The 13,376-nt window shown below is 57.9% G+C and overlaps 1 protein-coding gene across 1 annotated transcript in view; it reads left to right on the top strand.

The window, feature by feature from the left end:
- The first annotated feature begins 50 nt into the window (after positions 1–50).
- The window catches only part of VSTM4 (V-set and transmembrane domain containing 4), a 91,805-nt gene continuing 78,479 nt past the window's right edge, over positions 51–13,376 (top strand). The window contains exons 1-2 of the mRNA XM_075610262.1: positions 51–181; positions 7,271–7,654. Coding sequence (XP_075466377.1) covers positions 130–181; positions 7,271–7,654 — 436 coding nt within the window. The 5' untranslated portion in view covers positions 51–129. The remainder of the gene's footprint in view (positions 182–7,270; positions 7,655–13,376) is intronic.

Genomic DNA, 13,376 nt, shown 5'->3' with positions numbered 1-13,376 from the left:
CCTCTCCGGAGCCTCCCCCCCTGTCCCCCCTCTCTCTCCTGTCCCCCCTCTCCCTCCCTCTCGCCCCTCTCCTCCTCTGTCTCTGTCTGTCTGTAGGAGAAGTTTTTGGCCAGTCCTGAGGGGAGCACAATGTGTCTCTGTATCCTGGGGTCTGCTCTCCTCACTCACACTCTCATAGCAGGTAAGAGAGCCAGCGTGCGTGTGTGTGTGTGTGTGTGTGTGTGTGTGTGTGTGTGGTGTGTGTGCACACGGCTGCTGTGTGGGAGCACAGTTGTTTATGTGTGAGTGTGCACATTAGTATGTGTGTGTGTGAGTGTGCACACGGCTGTGTGTGTGGGAGCACAGTTGTTTATGTGTGAGTGTGCACATTAGTATGTGTGTGTGTGAGTGTGCACACGGCTGTGTGTGTGGGAGCACAGTTGTTTATGTGTGAGCGTGCACATTAGTGTGTGTGTGTGTGTGTGTGTGTGTGCACACGGCTGTCTGTGTGGGAGCACAGTTGTTTATGTGTGAGTGTGCACATTAGTATGTGTGTGTGTGAGTGTGAACACGGTTGTGTGTGTGGGAGCACAGTTGTTTATGTGTGAGCGTACACATTAGTATGTGTGTGTGTGTGTGTGTGTGTGCACACGGCTGTCTGTGTGGGAGCACAGTTGTTTATGTGTGAGTGTGCACATTAGTATGTGTGTGTGTGTGAGTGTGCACACAGCTGTGTGTGTGGGAGCACAGTTGTTTATGTGTGGTGTGCACATTAGTATCTGTGTGTGTGTGAGTGTGCACACGGCTGTGTGTGTGGGAGCACAGTTGTTTATGTGTGTGTGCACATTAGTATCTGTGTGTGTGTGTGTGTGTGTGTATTCTTGTTTGTGAGTTTAAGTGAGTCCATGTGTTGATCCATGTACGTAAGTGCAAGCGTGTTATTAATTGTGCATTTTTATGTTTGTGTGCATGTTTGCACGTGTACACACGTGTGTATGTAGTGTGACAGCTCACAATATTACAGATACCTTGGTGTAAGTGTGTGTACGGCATGGATTTATTAGTACTGTAGTATTAGGTACCACCTCTTTATTTGGCCTAATAATCGCTATATACTACAGGACACGTTTTGTGTAATTCTGACCCAAGCAAGCGCGCAGAACTCGCAAACGTGTCCCCCAAAATATCAGCTGCTCGTCCAAACAAAAAGGTGGCACCTAATACTGACATATTTATCACAACTGGTCTAACACGGCCACCTCCTGCACACTCACACGTGGCCACGCTCTGCCTGACTTCTGCACACTCACACAGGACCACGCTCTGTCTGACTCCTGCACACTCACACAGGGCCACACTCTGCCTGACTCCTGCACACTCACACAGGACCATGCTCTGTCTGACTCCTGCACACCCACACAGGACCACGCTCTGCCTGACTCCTGCACACTCACACAGGACCACGCTCTGTCTGACTCCTGCACACTCACACAGGGCCACGCTCTGCCTGACTCCTGCACACTCACACAGGACCACGCTCTGTCTGACTCCTGCACACCCACACAGGACCACGCTCTGCCTGACTCCTGCACACTCACACTGGACCACGCTCTGCCTGACTCCTGCACACCCACACAGGACCACGCTCTGCCTGACTCCTGCACACTCACACATGACCACGCTCTGCCTGACTCCTGCACACCCACACAGGACCACGCTCTGCCTGACTCCTGCACACCCACACAGGACCACACTCTGCCTGACTCCTGCACACCCACACAGCACCACGCTCTGCCTGACTCCTGCACACCCACACAGGACCACGCTCTGCCTGACTCCTGCACACCCACACAGGACCACGCTCTGCCTGACTCCTGCACACCCACACAGGACCACGCTCTGCCTGACTCCTGCACACTCACACATGACCACGCTCTGCCTGACTCCTGCACACCCACACAGGACCACGCTCTGCCTGACTCCTGCACACTCACACATGACCACGCTCTGCCTGACTCCTGCACACCCACACAGGACCACGCTCTGTCTGACTCGTGCACACCCACACAGGACCACGCTCTGCCTGACTCCTGCACACTCACACATGACCACGCTCTGCCTGACTCCTGCACACCCACACAGGACCACGCTCTGCCTGACTCCTGCACACCCACACAGGACCACGCTCTGCCTGACTCCTGCACACCCACACAGGACCACGCTCTGCCTGACTCCTGCACACCCACACAGGACCACGCTCTGCCTGACTCCTGCACACCCACACAGGACCACGCTCTGCCTGACTCCTGCACACCCACACAGGACCACACTCTGCCTGACTCCTGCACACTCACACAGGACCACACTCTGCCTGACTCCTGCACACCCACACAGGACCACGCTCTGCCTGACACCTGCACACCCACACAGGACCACGCTCTGCCTGACTCCTGCACACTCACACAGGACCACGCTCTGTCTGACTCCTGCACACTCACACAGGACCACGCTCTGCCTGACTCCTGCACACTCACACAGGACCACGCTCTGTCTGACTCCTGCACACCCACACAGGGCCACACTCTGCCTGACTCCTGCACACTCACACAGGGCCACGCTCTGCCTGACTCCTGCACACCCACACAGGACCACGCTCTGATTGACACCTGCAAACTCACACAGGGCCACGCTCTGCCTGACTCCTGCACACCCACACAGGGCCACGCTCTGCCTGACTCCTGCACACCCACACAGGACCACGCTCTGCCTGACACCTGCAAACTCACACAGGGCCACGCTCTGCCTGACTCCTGCACACTCACACAGGGCCACGCTCTGCCTGACTCCTGCACACCCACACAGGACCACGCTCTGCCTGACTCCTGCACACCCACACAGGACCACGCTCTGCCTGACTCCTGCACACTCACACATGACCACGCTCTGCCTGACTCCTGCACACCCACACAGGACCACGCTCTGCCTGACTCCTGCACACTCACACATGACCACGCTCTGCCTGACTCCTGCACACCCACACAGGGCCACGCTCTGCCTGACTCCTGCACACCCACACAGGACCACGCTCTGCCTGACTCATGCACACTCACACAGGGCCACGCTCTGCCTGACTCCTGCACACCCACACAGGACCACGCTCTGCCTGACTCCTGCACACTCACACAGGACCACGCTCTGTCTGACTCCTGCACACTCACACAGGGCCACGCTCTGCCTGACTCCTGCACACCCACACAGGACCACGCTCTGCCTGACTCCTGCACACTCACACAGGACCACGCTCTGTCTGACTCCTGCACACCCACACAGGACCATGCTCTGTCTGACTCCTGCACACCCACACAGGACCACGCTCTGCCTGACTCCTGCACACCCACACAGCACCACGCTCTGCCTGACTCCTGCACACCCACACAGGACCACGCTCTGCCTGACTCCTGCACACCCACACAGGACCACGCTCTGCCTGACTCCTGCACACCCACACAGGACCACGCTCTGCCTGACTCCTGCACACCCACACAGGACCACGCTCTGCCTGACTCCTGCACACCCACACAGGACCACGCTCTGCCTGACACCTGCACACTCACACAGGTCCACGCTCTGCCTGACTCCTGCACACCCACACAGGACCACGCTCTGCCTGACTCCTGCACACCCACACAGGACCACGCTCTGCCTGACTCCTGCACACCCACACAGGACCACACTCTGCCTGACTCCTGCACACCCACACAGGACCACGCTCTGCCTGACTCCTGCACACCCACACAGGACCACGCTCTGCCTGACTCCTGCACACCCACACAGGACCACACTCTGCCTGACTCCTGCACACCCAGACAGGACCACGCTCTGCCTGACTCCTGCACACTCACACGTGGCCACGCTCTGCCTGACTCCTGCACACCCACACAGGACCACGCTCTGCCTGACTCCTGCACACTCACACAGGACCACGCTCTGCCTGACTCCTGCACACTCACACAGGACCACGCTCTGCCTGACTCCTGCACACTCACACAGGACCACGCTCTGCCTGACTCCTGCACACCCACACAGGACCACGCTCTGTCTGACTCCTGCACACTCACACAGGACCACGCTCTGCCTGACTCCTGCACACCCACACAGGACCACGCTCTGCCTGACTCCTGCACACTCTCACATGGCCACGCTCCGCCTGACTCCTGCACACTCACACAGGACCACGCTCTGCCTGACTCCTGCACACCCACACAGGACCACGCTCTGCCTGACTCCTGCACACCCACACAGGACCACGCTCTGCCTGACTCATGCACACCCACACAGGACCACGCTCTGTCTGACTCCTGCACACCCACACAGGACCACGCTCTGCCTGACTCCTGCACACCCACACAGGACCCCGCTCTGCCTGACTCCTGCACACCCACACAGGACCACGCTCTGCCTGACTCCTGCACACCCACACAGGACCACGCTCTGTCTGACTCCTGCACACTCACACAGGACCACGCTCTGCCTGACTCCTGCACACACACATATGGCCACGCTCTGCCTGACTCCTGCACACCCACACAGGACCACGCTCTGTCTGACTCCTGCACACACACATATGGCCACGCTCTGCCTGACTCCTGCACACCCACACAGGACCACGCGCTGCCTGACTCCTGCACACTCACACGTGGCCACGCACTGTCTCCTGCACACTCACACATGGCCATGCTCTGTCTCCTGCACACTCACACATGGCATGCTCTGTCTCCTGCACACTCACACATGGCCACGTCCTGTCTCCTGCACACTCACACATGGCCATGCTCTGTCTCCTGCACACTCACACATGGCCACGCTCTGTCTCCTGCACACTCACACATGGCCACGCTCTGTCTCCTGCACACTCACACATGGCCATGCTCTGTCTCCTGCACACTCACACATGGCCACGCTCTGTCTCCTGCACACTCGCACATGGCCACGCTGTGACTCCTGCACACTCGCACATGGCCACGTCCTGTATCCTGCACACTCGCACATGGCCACGCTCGGTCTCCTGCACACTCACACGTGGTCATGCTCTGTCTCCTGCACACTCACACATGGCCACGCTCCTGCACACTCGCACATGGCCACGCTCTGTCTCCTGCACACTCGCACATGGCCACGCTCTGTCTCCTGCACACTCGCACATGGCCACGTTCTGTCTCCTGCACACTCACACATGGCCACGCTCCTGCAGACTCGCACATGGCCACGCTCTGTCTCCTGCACACTCGCACATGGCCACGCTCCTGCAGACTCGCACATGGCCACGCTCTGCCTCCTGCACACTCACACATGGCCACGCTCTGTCTCCTGCACACTCACACATGGCCACGCTCTGTCTCCTGCACACTCGCACATGGCCACGCTCCTGCAGACTCGCACATGGCCATGCTCTGTCTCCTGCACACTCGCACATGGCCACGCTCCTGCAGACTCGCACATGGCCACGCTCTGTCTCCTGCACACTCACACATGGCCACGCTCTGTCTCCTGCACACTCACACATGGCCACGCTCTGTCTCCTGCACCCTCGCACATGGCCACGCTCTGTCTCCTGCACCCTCGCACATGGCCATGCTCTGTCTCCTGCACACTCACACGTGGCCATGATCTGTCTCCTGCACACTCACACATGGCATGCTCTGTCTCCTGCACACTCACACAGGGCCACGTCCTGTCTCCTGCACACTCACACATGGCCATGCTCTGTCTCCTGCACACTCACACATGGCCACGCTCTGTCTCCTGCACACTCACACATGGCCATGCTCTGTCTCCTGCACACTCACATATGGCCACGCTCTGTCTCCTGCTCACTCACACATGGCCACGCTCTGTCTCCTGCACACTCGCACATGGCCACGCTCTGTGTCCTGCACACTCGCACATGGCCACGCTCTGTCTCCTGCACACTCGCACATGGCCACGCTCTGTGTCCTGCACACTCGCACATGGCCACGCTCTGTCTCCTGCACACTCGCACATGGCCACGCTCTGTCTTCTGCACACTCACACATGGCCACGCTCTGGCTCCTGCACTCGCACATGGCCACGTTCTGTCTCCTGCACACTCGCACATGGCCACGCTCTGTCTTCTGCACACTCACACATGGCCACGCTCTGTCTCCTGCACACTCGCACATGGCCACGCTCTGTCTCCTGCACACTCGCACATGGCCACGCTCTGTCTCCTGCACACTCGCACATGGCCACGCTCTGTCTCCTGCACACTCGCACATGGCCACGCTCTGTCTCCTGCACACTCGCACATGGCCACGCTCTGTCTCCTGCACACTCGCACATGGCCACGCTCTGTCTCCTGCACACTCACACATGGCCACGCTCTGTCTCCTGCACACTCACACATGGCCACGCTCTGTCTCCTGCACACTCGCACATGGCCACGCTCTGTCTCCTGCACACTCGCACATGGCCACGCTCTGTCTCCTGCACACTCGCACATGGCCACGCTCTGTCTCCTGCACACTCACACATGGCCACGCTCTGTCTCCTGCACACTCACACATGGCCACGCTCTGTCTCCTGCACACTCGCACATGGCCACGCTCTGTCTCCTGCACACTCACACATGGCCACGCTCTGTCTCCTGCACACTCGCACATGGCCACGCTCTGTCTCCTGCACACTCGCACATGGCCACGCTCTGTCTCCTGCACACTCGCACATGGCCACGCTCTGTCTCCTGCACACTCACACATGGCCACGCTCTGTCTCCTGCACACTCACACATGGCCACGCTCTGTCTCCTGCACACTCACACATGGCCACGCTCTGTCTCCTGCACACTCGCACATGGCCACGCTCTGTCTCCTGCACACTCACACATGGCCACGCTCTGTCTCCTGCACACTCACACATGGCCACGCTCTGTCTCCTGCACACTCACACATGGCCACGCTCTGTCTCCTGCACACTCACACATGGCCACGCTCTGTCTCCTGCACACTCGCACATGGCCACGCTCTGTCTCCTGCACACTCACACATGGCCACGCTCTGTCTCCTGCACACTCGCACATGGCCACGCTCTGTCTCCTGCACACTCACACATGGCCACGCTCTGTCTCCTGCACACTCACACATGGCCACGCTCTGTCTCCTGCACACTCACACATGGCATGCAAAATGCAAAATTCTCAGAGACCCCAATGTTGGAGAAAAGATTCCCTCTCTCCCTCTCCCTCATTTCTCAGTCTCTCTCTCTCTTCCCCCAGGTATCTCCTACGCTCTTAATGTCACCGTCTCGCCCTCTCCGTGGGTGCTGCACCCTGCGGGTGAGAATGCCTCTCTGTGGTGCAGGGTGTCCCAGAGGAGGAGGCGGGACAGCCGGCTGACCGTGCGCTGGGTCTTCTCTCCGACTCCCGGAAACGAGCGGGTCATCGGACGAATCAACAAGCTCGGAACGGCGCATCTCTCCGGGAACTGGAGCCGCAGGGGCCACCTGAGCAGCGACAGCGCAGGCAGCGGGTACCGGCTCACGCTGAGCGACCTCCGCCCGTCTGACCAGGGGCTCTACACCTGCCGTGTTCAGGAGGTCACCCAGCACCGGAACCGCTGGACCGCTGTATCTAACGGCACGGCCGGCACCCAGCTGAGGGGTGAGGTGGCCTGTGCTGACCCCAGGAGCTGACAGTCTGATTGTGACCCGTAGCGCCTCGCTCACTTGCACAGGGCCTCGGATCCGCTCAGCGCTGGAGAGAGAAACAGCACCAGATTTACCCAGGAATAAGATCACATCATTTAGTGATCCCCTAAATGTGGCCCCGGGCCCCGGGTAACCTGCCCCCTGGGGAAGGTGTCACTGCAACAGGACGGGCAGACTCCTTATCTGAGGGGCCCCGGGTAACCTGCCCCCTGGGGAAGGTGTCACTGCAACAGGACGGGCAGACTCCTTATCTGAGGGGCCCCGGACACAGCGTAACCTGCCCCCTGGGGAAGGTGTCACTGCAACAGGACGGGCAGACTCCTTATCTGAGGGGCCCCGGACACAGCGTAACCTGCCCCCTGGGGAAGGTGTCACTGCAACAGGACGGGCAGACTCCTTATCTGAGGGGCCCCGGACACAGCGTAACCTGCCCCCTGGGGAAGGTGTCACTGCAACAGGACGGGCAGACTCCTTATCTGAGGGGCCCCGGACACAGCGTAACCTGCCCCCTGGGGAAGGTGTCACTGCAACAGGACGGGCAGACTCCTTATCTGAGGGGCCCCGGACACAGCGTAACCTGCCCCCTGGGGAAGGTGTCACTGTAACAGGACGGGCAGACTCCTTATCTGAGGGGCCCCGGACACAGCGTAACCTGCCCCCTGGGGAAGGTGTCACTGCAACAGGACGGGCAGACTCCTTATCTGAGGGGCCCCGGACCCAGCGTAACCTGCCCCCTGGGGAAGGTGTCACTGTAACAGGACGGGCAGACTCCTTATCTGAGGGGCCCCGGACACAGCGTAACCTGCCCCCTGGGGAAGGTGTCACTGCAACAGGACGGGCAGACTCCTTATCTGAGGGGCCCCGGACACAGCGTAACCTGCCCCCTGGGGAAGGTGTCACTGTAACAGGACGGGCAGACTCCTTATCTGTGGGGCCCCGGACACAGCGTAACCTGTCTCCTGGGGAAGGTGTCACTGCAACAGGACGGGCAGACTCCTTATCTGTGGGGCCCCGGACACAGCGTAACCTGCCCCCTGGGGAAGGTGTCACTGCAACAGGACGGGCAGACTCCTTATCTGTGGGGCCCCGGACACAGCGTAACCTGCCCCCTGGGGAAGGTGTCACTGTAACAGGACGGGCAGACTCCTTATCTGAGGGGCCCCGGACCCAGCGTAACCTGCCCCCTGGGGAAGGTGTCACTGTAACAGGACGGGCAGACTCCTTATCTGAGGGGCCCCGGACACAGCGTAACCTGCCCCCTGGGGAATGTGTCACTGTAACAGGACGGGCAGACTCCTTATCTGAGGGGCCCCGGACACAGCGTAACCTGCCCCCTGGGGAATGTGTCACTGTAACAGGACGGGCAGACTCCTTATCTGAGGGGCCCCAGACCCAGCGTAACCTGTCTCCTGGGGAAGGTGTCACTGCAACAGGACGGGCAGACTCCTTATCTGAGGGGCCCCAGACCCAGCGTAACCTGCCCCCTGGGGAAGGTGTCACTGTAACAGGACGGGCAGACTCCTTATCTGAGGGGCCCCTTCTGTCTGTCACTGTCACCCTGTCTCACCCTGCACCGGCCACTGCTGCTGTCTCTGTCACTTAGAGCAGTGTATTCTAGAACAGTCTAACTGAAGCCTGACTGCTGTCTCAATGTGTGCTGCTTAAATCCTTCCTGACATTCTTGTATGGGATCGGGCTGTCTCATGCTGCCTATTGGGGTTCCAGGCTGGAGTTAGGTGAGGGTCAGTCTGTATGTCTTGAGGTCAGGCTGTCTCTCATGGGATCAGGCTGTCTCTCATGGGATCAGGCTGTCTCTCATGGGACCAGGCTGTCTCTCATGGGATCAGGCTGTCTCTCATGGGATCAGGCTGTCTCTCATGGGACCAGGCTGTCTCTCATGGGATCAGGCTGTCTCATGGGATCAGGCTGTCTCATGGGATCAGGCTGTCTCTCATAGGACCAGGCTGTCTCTCATGGGATCAGACTGTCTCTCATGGGATCAGGCTGTCTCTCATGGGATCAGGCTGTCTCTCATAGGATCAGGCTGTCTCTCATGGGATCAGACTGTCTCGCATGGGATCAGGCTGTCTCTCATGGGATCAGACTGTCTCTCATGGGATCAGGCTGTCTCTCATGGGATCAGACTGTCTCTCATGGGATCAGACTGTCTCTCATGGGATCAGACTGTCTCTCATGGGATCAGGCTGTCTCTCATGGGATCAGACTGTCTCGCATGGGTGTTCGAAGCTTTGGGGAGCGCAGATATCACCATATATGAAAAACAAATATAGAATATATATAATAGTGCACTTAGAGAATATATATAATTGTGCACTTAGAGACTATATATATAATAGAATAAAGTGAACGTGCAAAAAATGAGGTAACAAGGTCGTAGCTGAACCCTATGAAGAAAGGTCCTGGTTTTCTTCTGTACATGGAGGTTCGAAGCTTTGGGGGGCGCAGATATCACCATGTATGAAAAAGAAATGTATACAAATGTATATAGTACATCGTGTTATCCGCTTCAGAAATTATTTCAGTTCTTTAGGATTCAGCAAAACGGGAACTCACAACTTTCCGGATAAAAAAACGCATTTCTCACGTTAAATGTGGCTCAGGATGTGCAGACGTTTAGCTTCTCTGGTGTGTTGGTGATGGTGTGTCGGTGTCAGTGAGGGTGTGTCGGTGATGGTGTGTCGGTGTCGGTGAGGGTGTGTCGGTGATGGTGTGTCGGTGATGGTGTGTCGGTGATGGTGTGTCGGTGAGGGTGTGTCGGTGAGGGTGTGTCGGTGATGGTGTGTCGGTGATGGTGTGTCGGTGATGGTGTGTCGGTGAGGGTGTGTCGGTGAGGGTGTGTCGGTGAGGGTTGTGTCGGTGAGGGTTGTGTCGGTGATGGTGTGTCGGTGATGGTGTGTCGGTGATGGTGTGTCGGTGATGGTGTGTCGGTGATGGTGTCGCAGTGTGATGTGTCCTCAATGAAACAGAAATAACACAATACTGCAACACTGTACTGTATCTACTTCAACGTGTGTATTGGACACAGAATGGTATCACACTGACATGAATACAGGCAGCATAGGCACATACAACTAAAGATGAGTGGCTGGCTGATATCTCCACTGCTCCGGTTCAAAATCTCTCAACCTGCCCGGCTCCCGGTGAGTGTCGCGTCACTTCCGGCGCCTTTTGGTATCGTACTCCTGAAGAAGTTGCCCAACGAAACGCGTAGAGTCTGCATAGTAGGCGTTGCTGATATTCTCCATTCCTGCCCGAGATTTGGAACCGGAGCAGTGGAGTTATCGGCCAGCCACGTCTGTATGTGCCTAGGCCCGGGGTTATCGGCCAGCCACGTCTGTATGTGCCTAGGCCCGGGGTTATCGGCCAGCCACGTCTGTATGTGCCCCTTCCCGGGGTTATCGGCCAGCCACGTCTGTATGTGGCCCTTCCCGGGGTTATCGGCCAGCCACGTCTGTATGTGGCCCTTCCCGGGGTTATCGGCCAGCCACGTCTGGATGTGCCCCTTCCCGGGTTTATCGACCAGCCACGTCTGTATGTGCCCCTTCCCGGGGTTATCGGCCAGCCACGTCTGTATGTGCCTAGGCCCGGGGTTATCGGCCAGCCACGTCTGTATGTGCCTAGGCCCGGGGTTATCGGCCAGCCACGTCTGTATGTGCCTAGGCCCGGGGTTATCGGCCAGCCACGTCTGTATGTGCCTAGGCCCGGGGTTATCGGCCAGCCACGTCTGTATGTGCCTAGGCCCGGGGTTATCGGCCAGCCACGTCTGTATGTGCCTAGGCCCGGGGTTATCGGCCAGCCACGTCTGTATGTGCCTAGGCCCGGGGTTATCGGCCAGCCACGTCTGTATGTGCCTAGGCCCGGGGTTATCGGCCAGCCACGTCTGTATATGCCTAGGCCCGGGGTTATCGGCCAGCCACGTCTGTATGTGCCTAGGCCCGGAGTTATCGGCCAGCCACGTCTGTATGTGCCTAGGCCCGGGGTTATCGGCCAGCCACGTCTGTATGTGCCTAGGCCCGGGGTTATCGGCCAGCCATGTCTGTATGTGCCTAGGCCCGGGGTTATCGGCCAGCCACGTCTGTATGTGCCTAGGCCCGTGACATACATATATTTGTACAAGTTGGGTTGATTTAAGAAGACAGTGAATTGATAACACGTTATAATTATTTATTTATTACGTGGAGAAGGTTTCCTGAATACAACTAAAGTAAATATTCAAAAAATATATATTTCTTGGCTTTGTTGACATTGTAAATGTATATAATTCTACAGAAAATATTACACACAATGCACAAGCATTCCTTAAATCCCCATCATCTTATCCCCCCCAATCATCATCTCATCTCCACTGGCCCCCATCGTCATATTATCCCTTCCCCCCCCCGATCATCATCTTATCCCCCCCAATCATCATCTCATCTCCACTGGCCCCCATCGTCATATTATCCCTCCCCCCGATCATCATCTTATCCCCCCCAATCATCATCTCATCTCCACTGGCCCCCATCGTCATATTATCCCTCCCCCCCCGATCATCATCTTATCCCCCCCAATCATCATCTCATCTCCACTGGCCCCCATCATCATCATCTTATCCCCCCCCAATCATCATCTCATCTCCACAGGCCCCCATCATCGTCATCTTATCCCCCCCAATCATCATCATCATATTATCCCCCCCCCGATCATCATCTTATCCCCCCCAATCATCATCTCATCTCCACTGGCCCCCATCGTCATATTATCCCTCCCCCCGATCATCATCTTATCCCCCCCAATCATCATCTCATCTCCACTGGCCCCCATCGTCATATTATCCCTCCCCCCCCGATCATCATCTTATCCCCCCCAATCATCATCTCATCTCCACAGGCCCCCATCATCGTCATCTTATCCCCCCCAATCATCATCATCATATTATCCCCCCCCCGATCATCATCTTATCCCCCCCAATCATCATCTCATCTCCACTGGCCCCCATCGTCATATTATCCCTCCCCCCCCCGATCATCATCTTATCCCCCCCAATCATCATCTCATCTCCACTGGCCCCCATCATCGTCATATTATCCCTCCCCCCGATCATCATCTTATCCCCCCCAATCATCATCTCATCTCCACAGGCCCCCATCATCGTCATATTATCCCTCCCCCCGATCATCATCTTATCCCCCCCCAATCATCATCTCATCTCCACAGGCCCCCATCATCGTCATATTATCCCCCCCCCCCCGATCATCATCTTATTTCCCCCCCCCCCCCCCACATCCCCAAATGCTGTCCTTACCTTATTTTAAGGCAGGACGCAGACTTCTGTCTCTGCCGGGGTGTGTGGGCTCCGCTCTCCTCCACAGTGCACGGTGCACCTGCCCGGCCACCGTCCAGTCTCTAAGCGCATCCGCCGCCGGTTACGCGCTTGCTGCAGCATGATCCACCGCCCACGCGCTTGCTGCAGCATGATCCACCGCTCACGCGCTTGCTGCAGCATGATCCACTGCCCATGCGCTTGCTGCAGCATGATCCGCCGCCGGTTACGCGCTTGCTGCCGCATGATCCTCCGCCCACGCGCTTGCTGCAGCATGATCCGCCGCCGGTTACGAGCTTGCTGCAGCATGATCCGCCGCCCACGCGCTTGCTGCCGCATGATCCGCCGCCCA

The sequence above is a fragment of the Ascaphus truei genome, chromosome 8, assembly GCF_040206685.1.
Source record: "Ascaphus truei isolate aAscTru1 chromosome 8, aAscTru1.hap1, whole genome shotgun sequence".
Taxonomy (NCBI): domain Eukaryota; kingdom Metazoa; phylum Chordata; class Amphibia; order Anura; family Ascaphidae; genus Ascaphus; species Ascaphus truei.
This window is presented reverse-complemented; position numbering and strand designations above follow the sequence as displayed.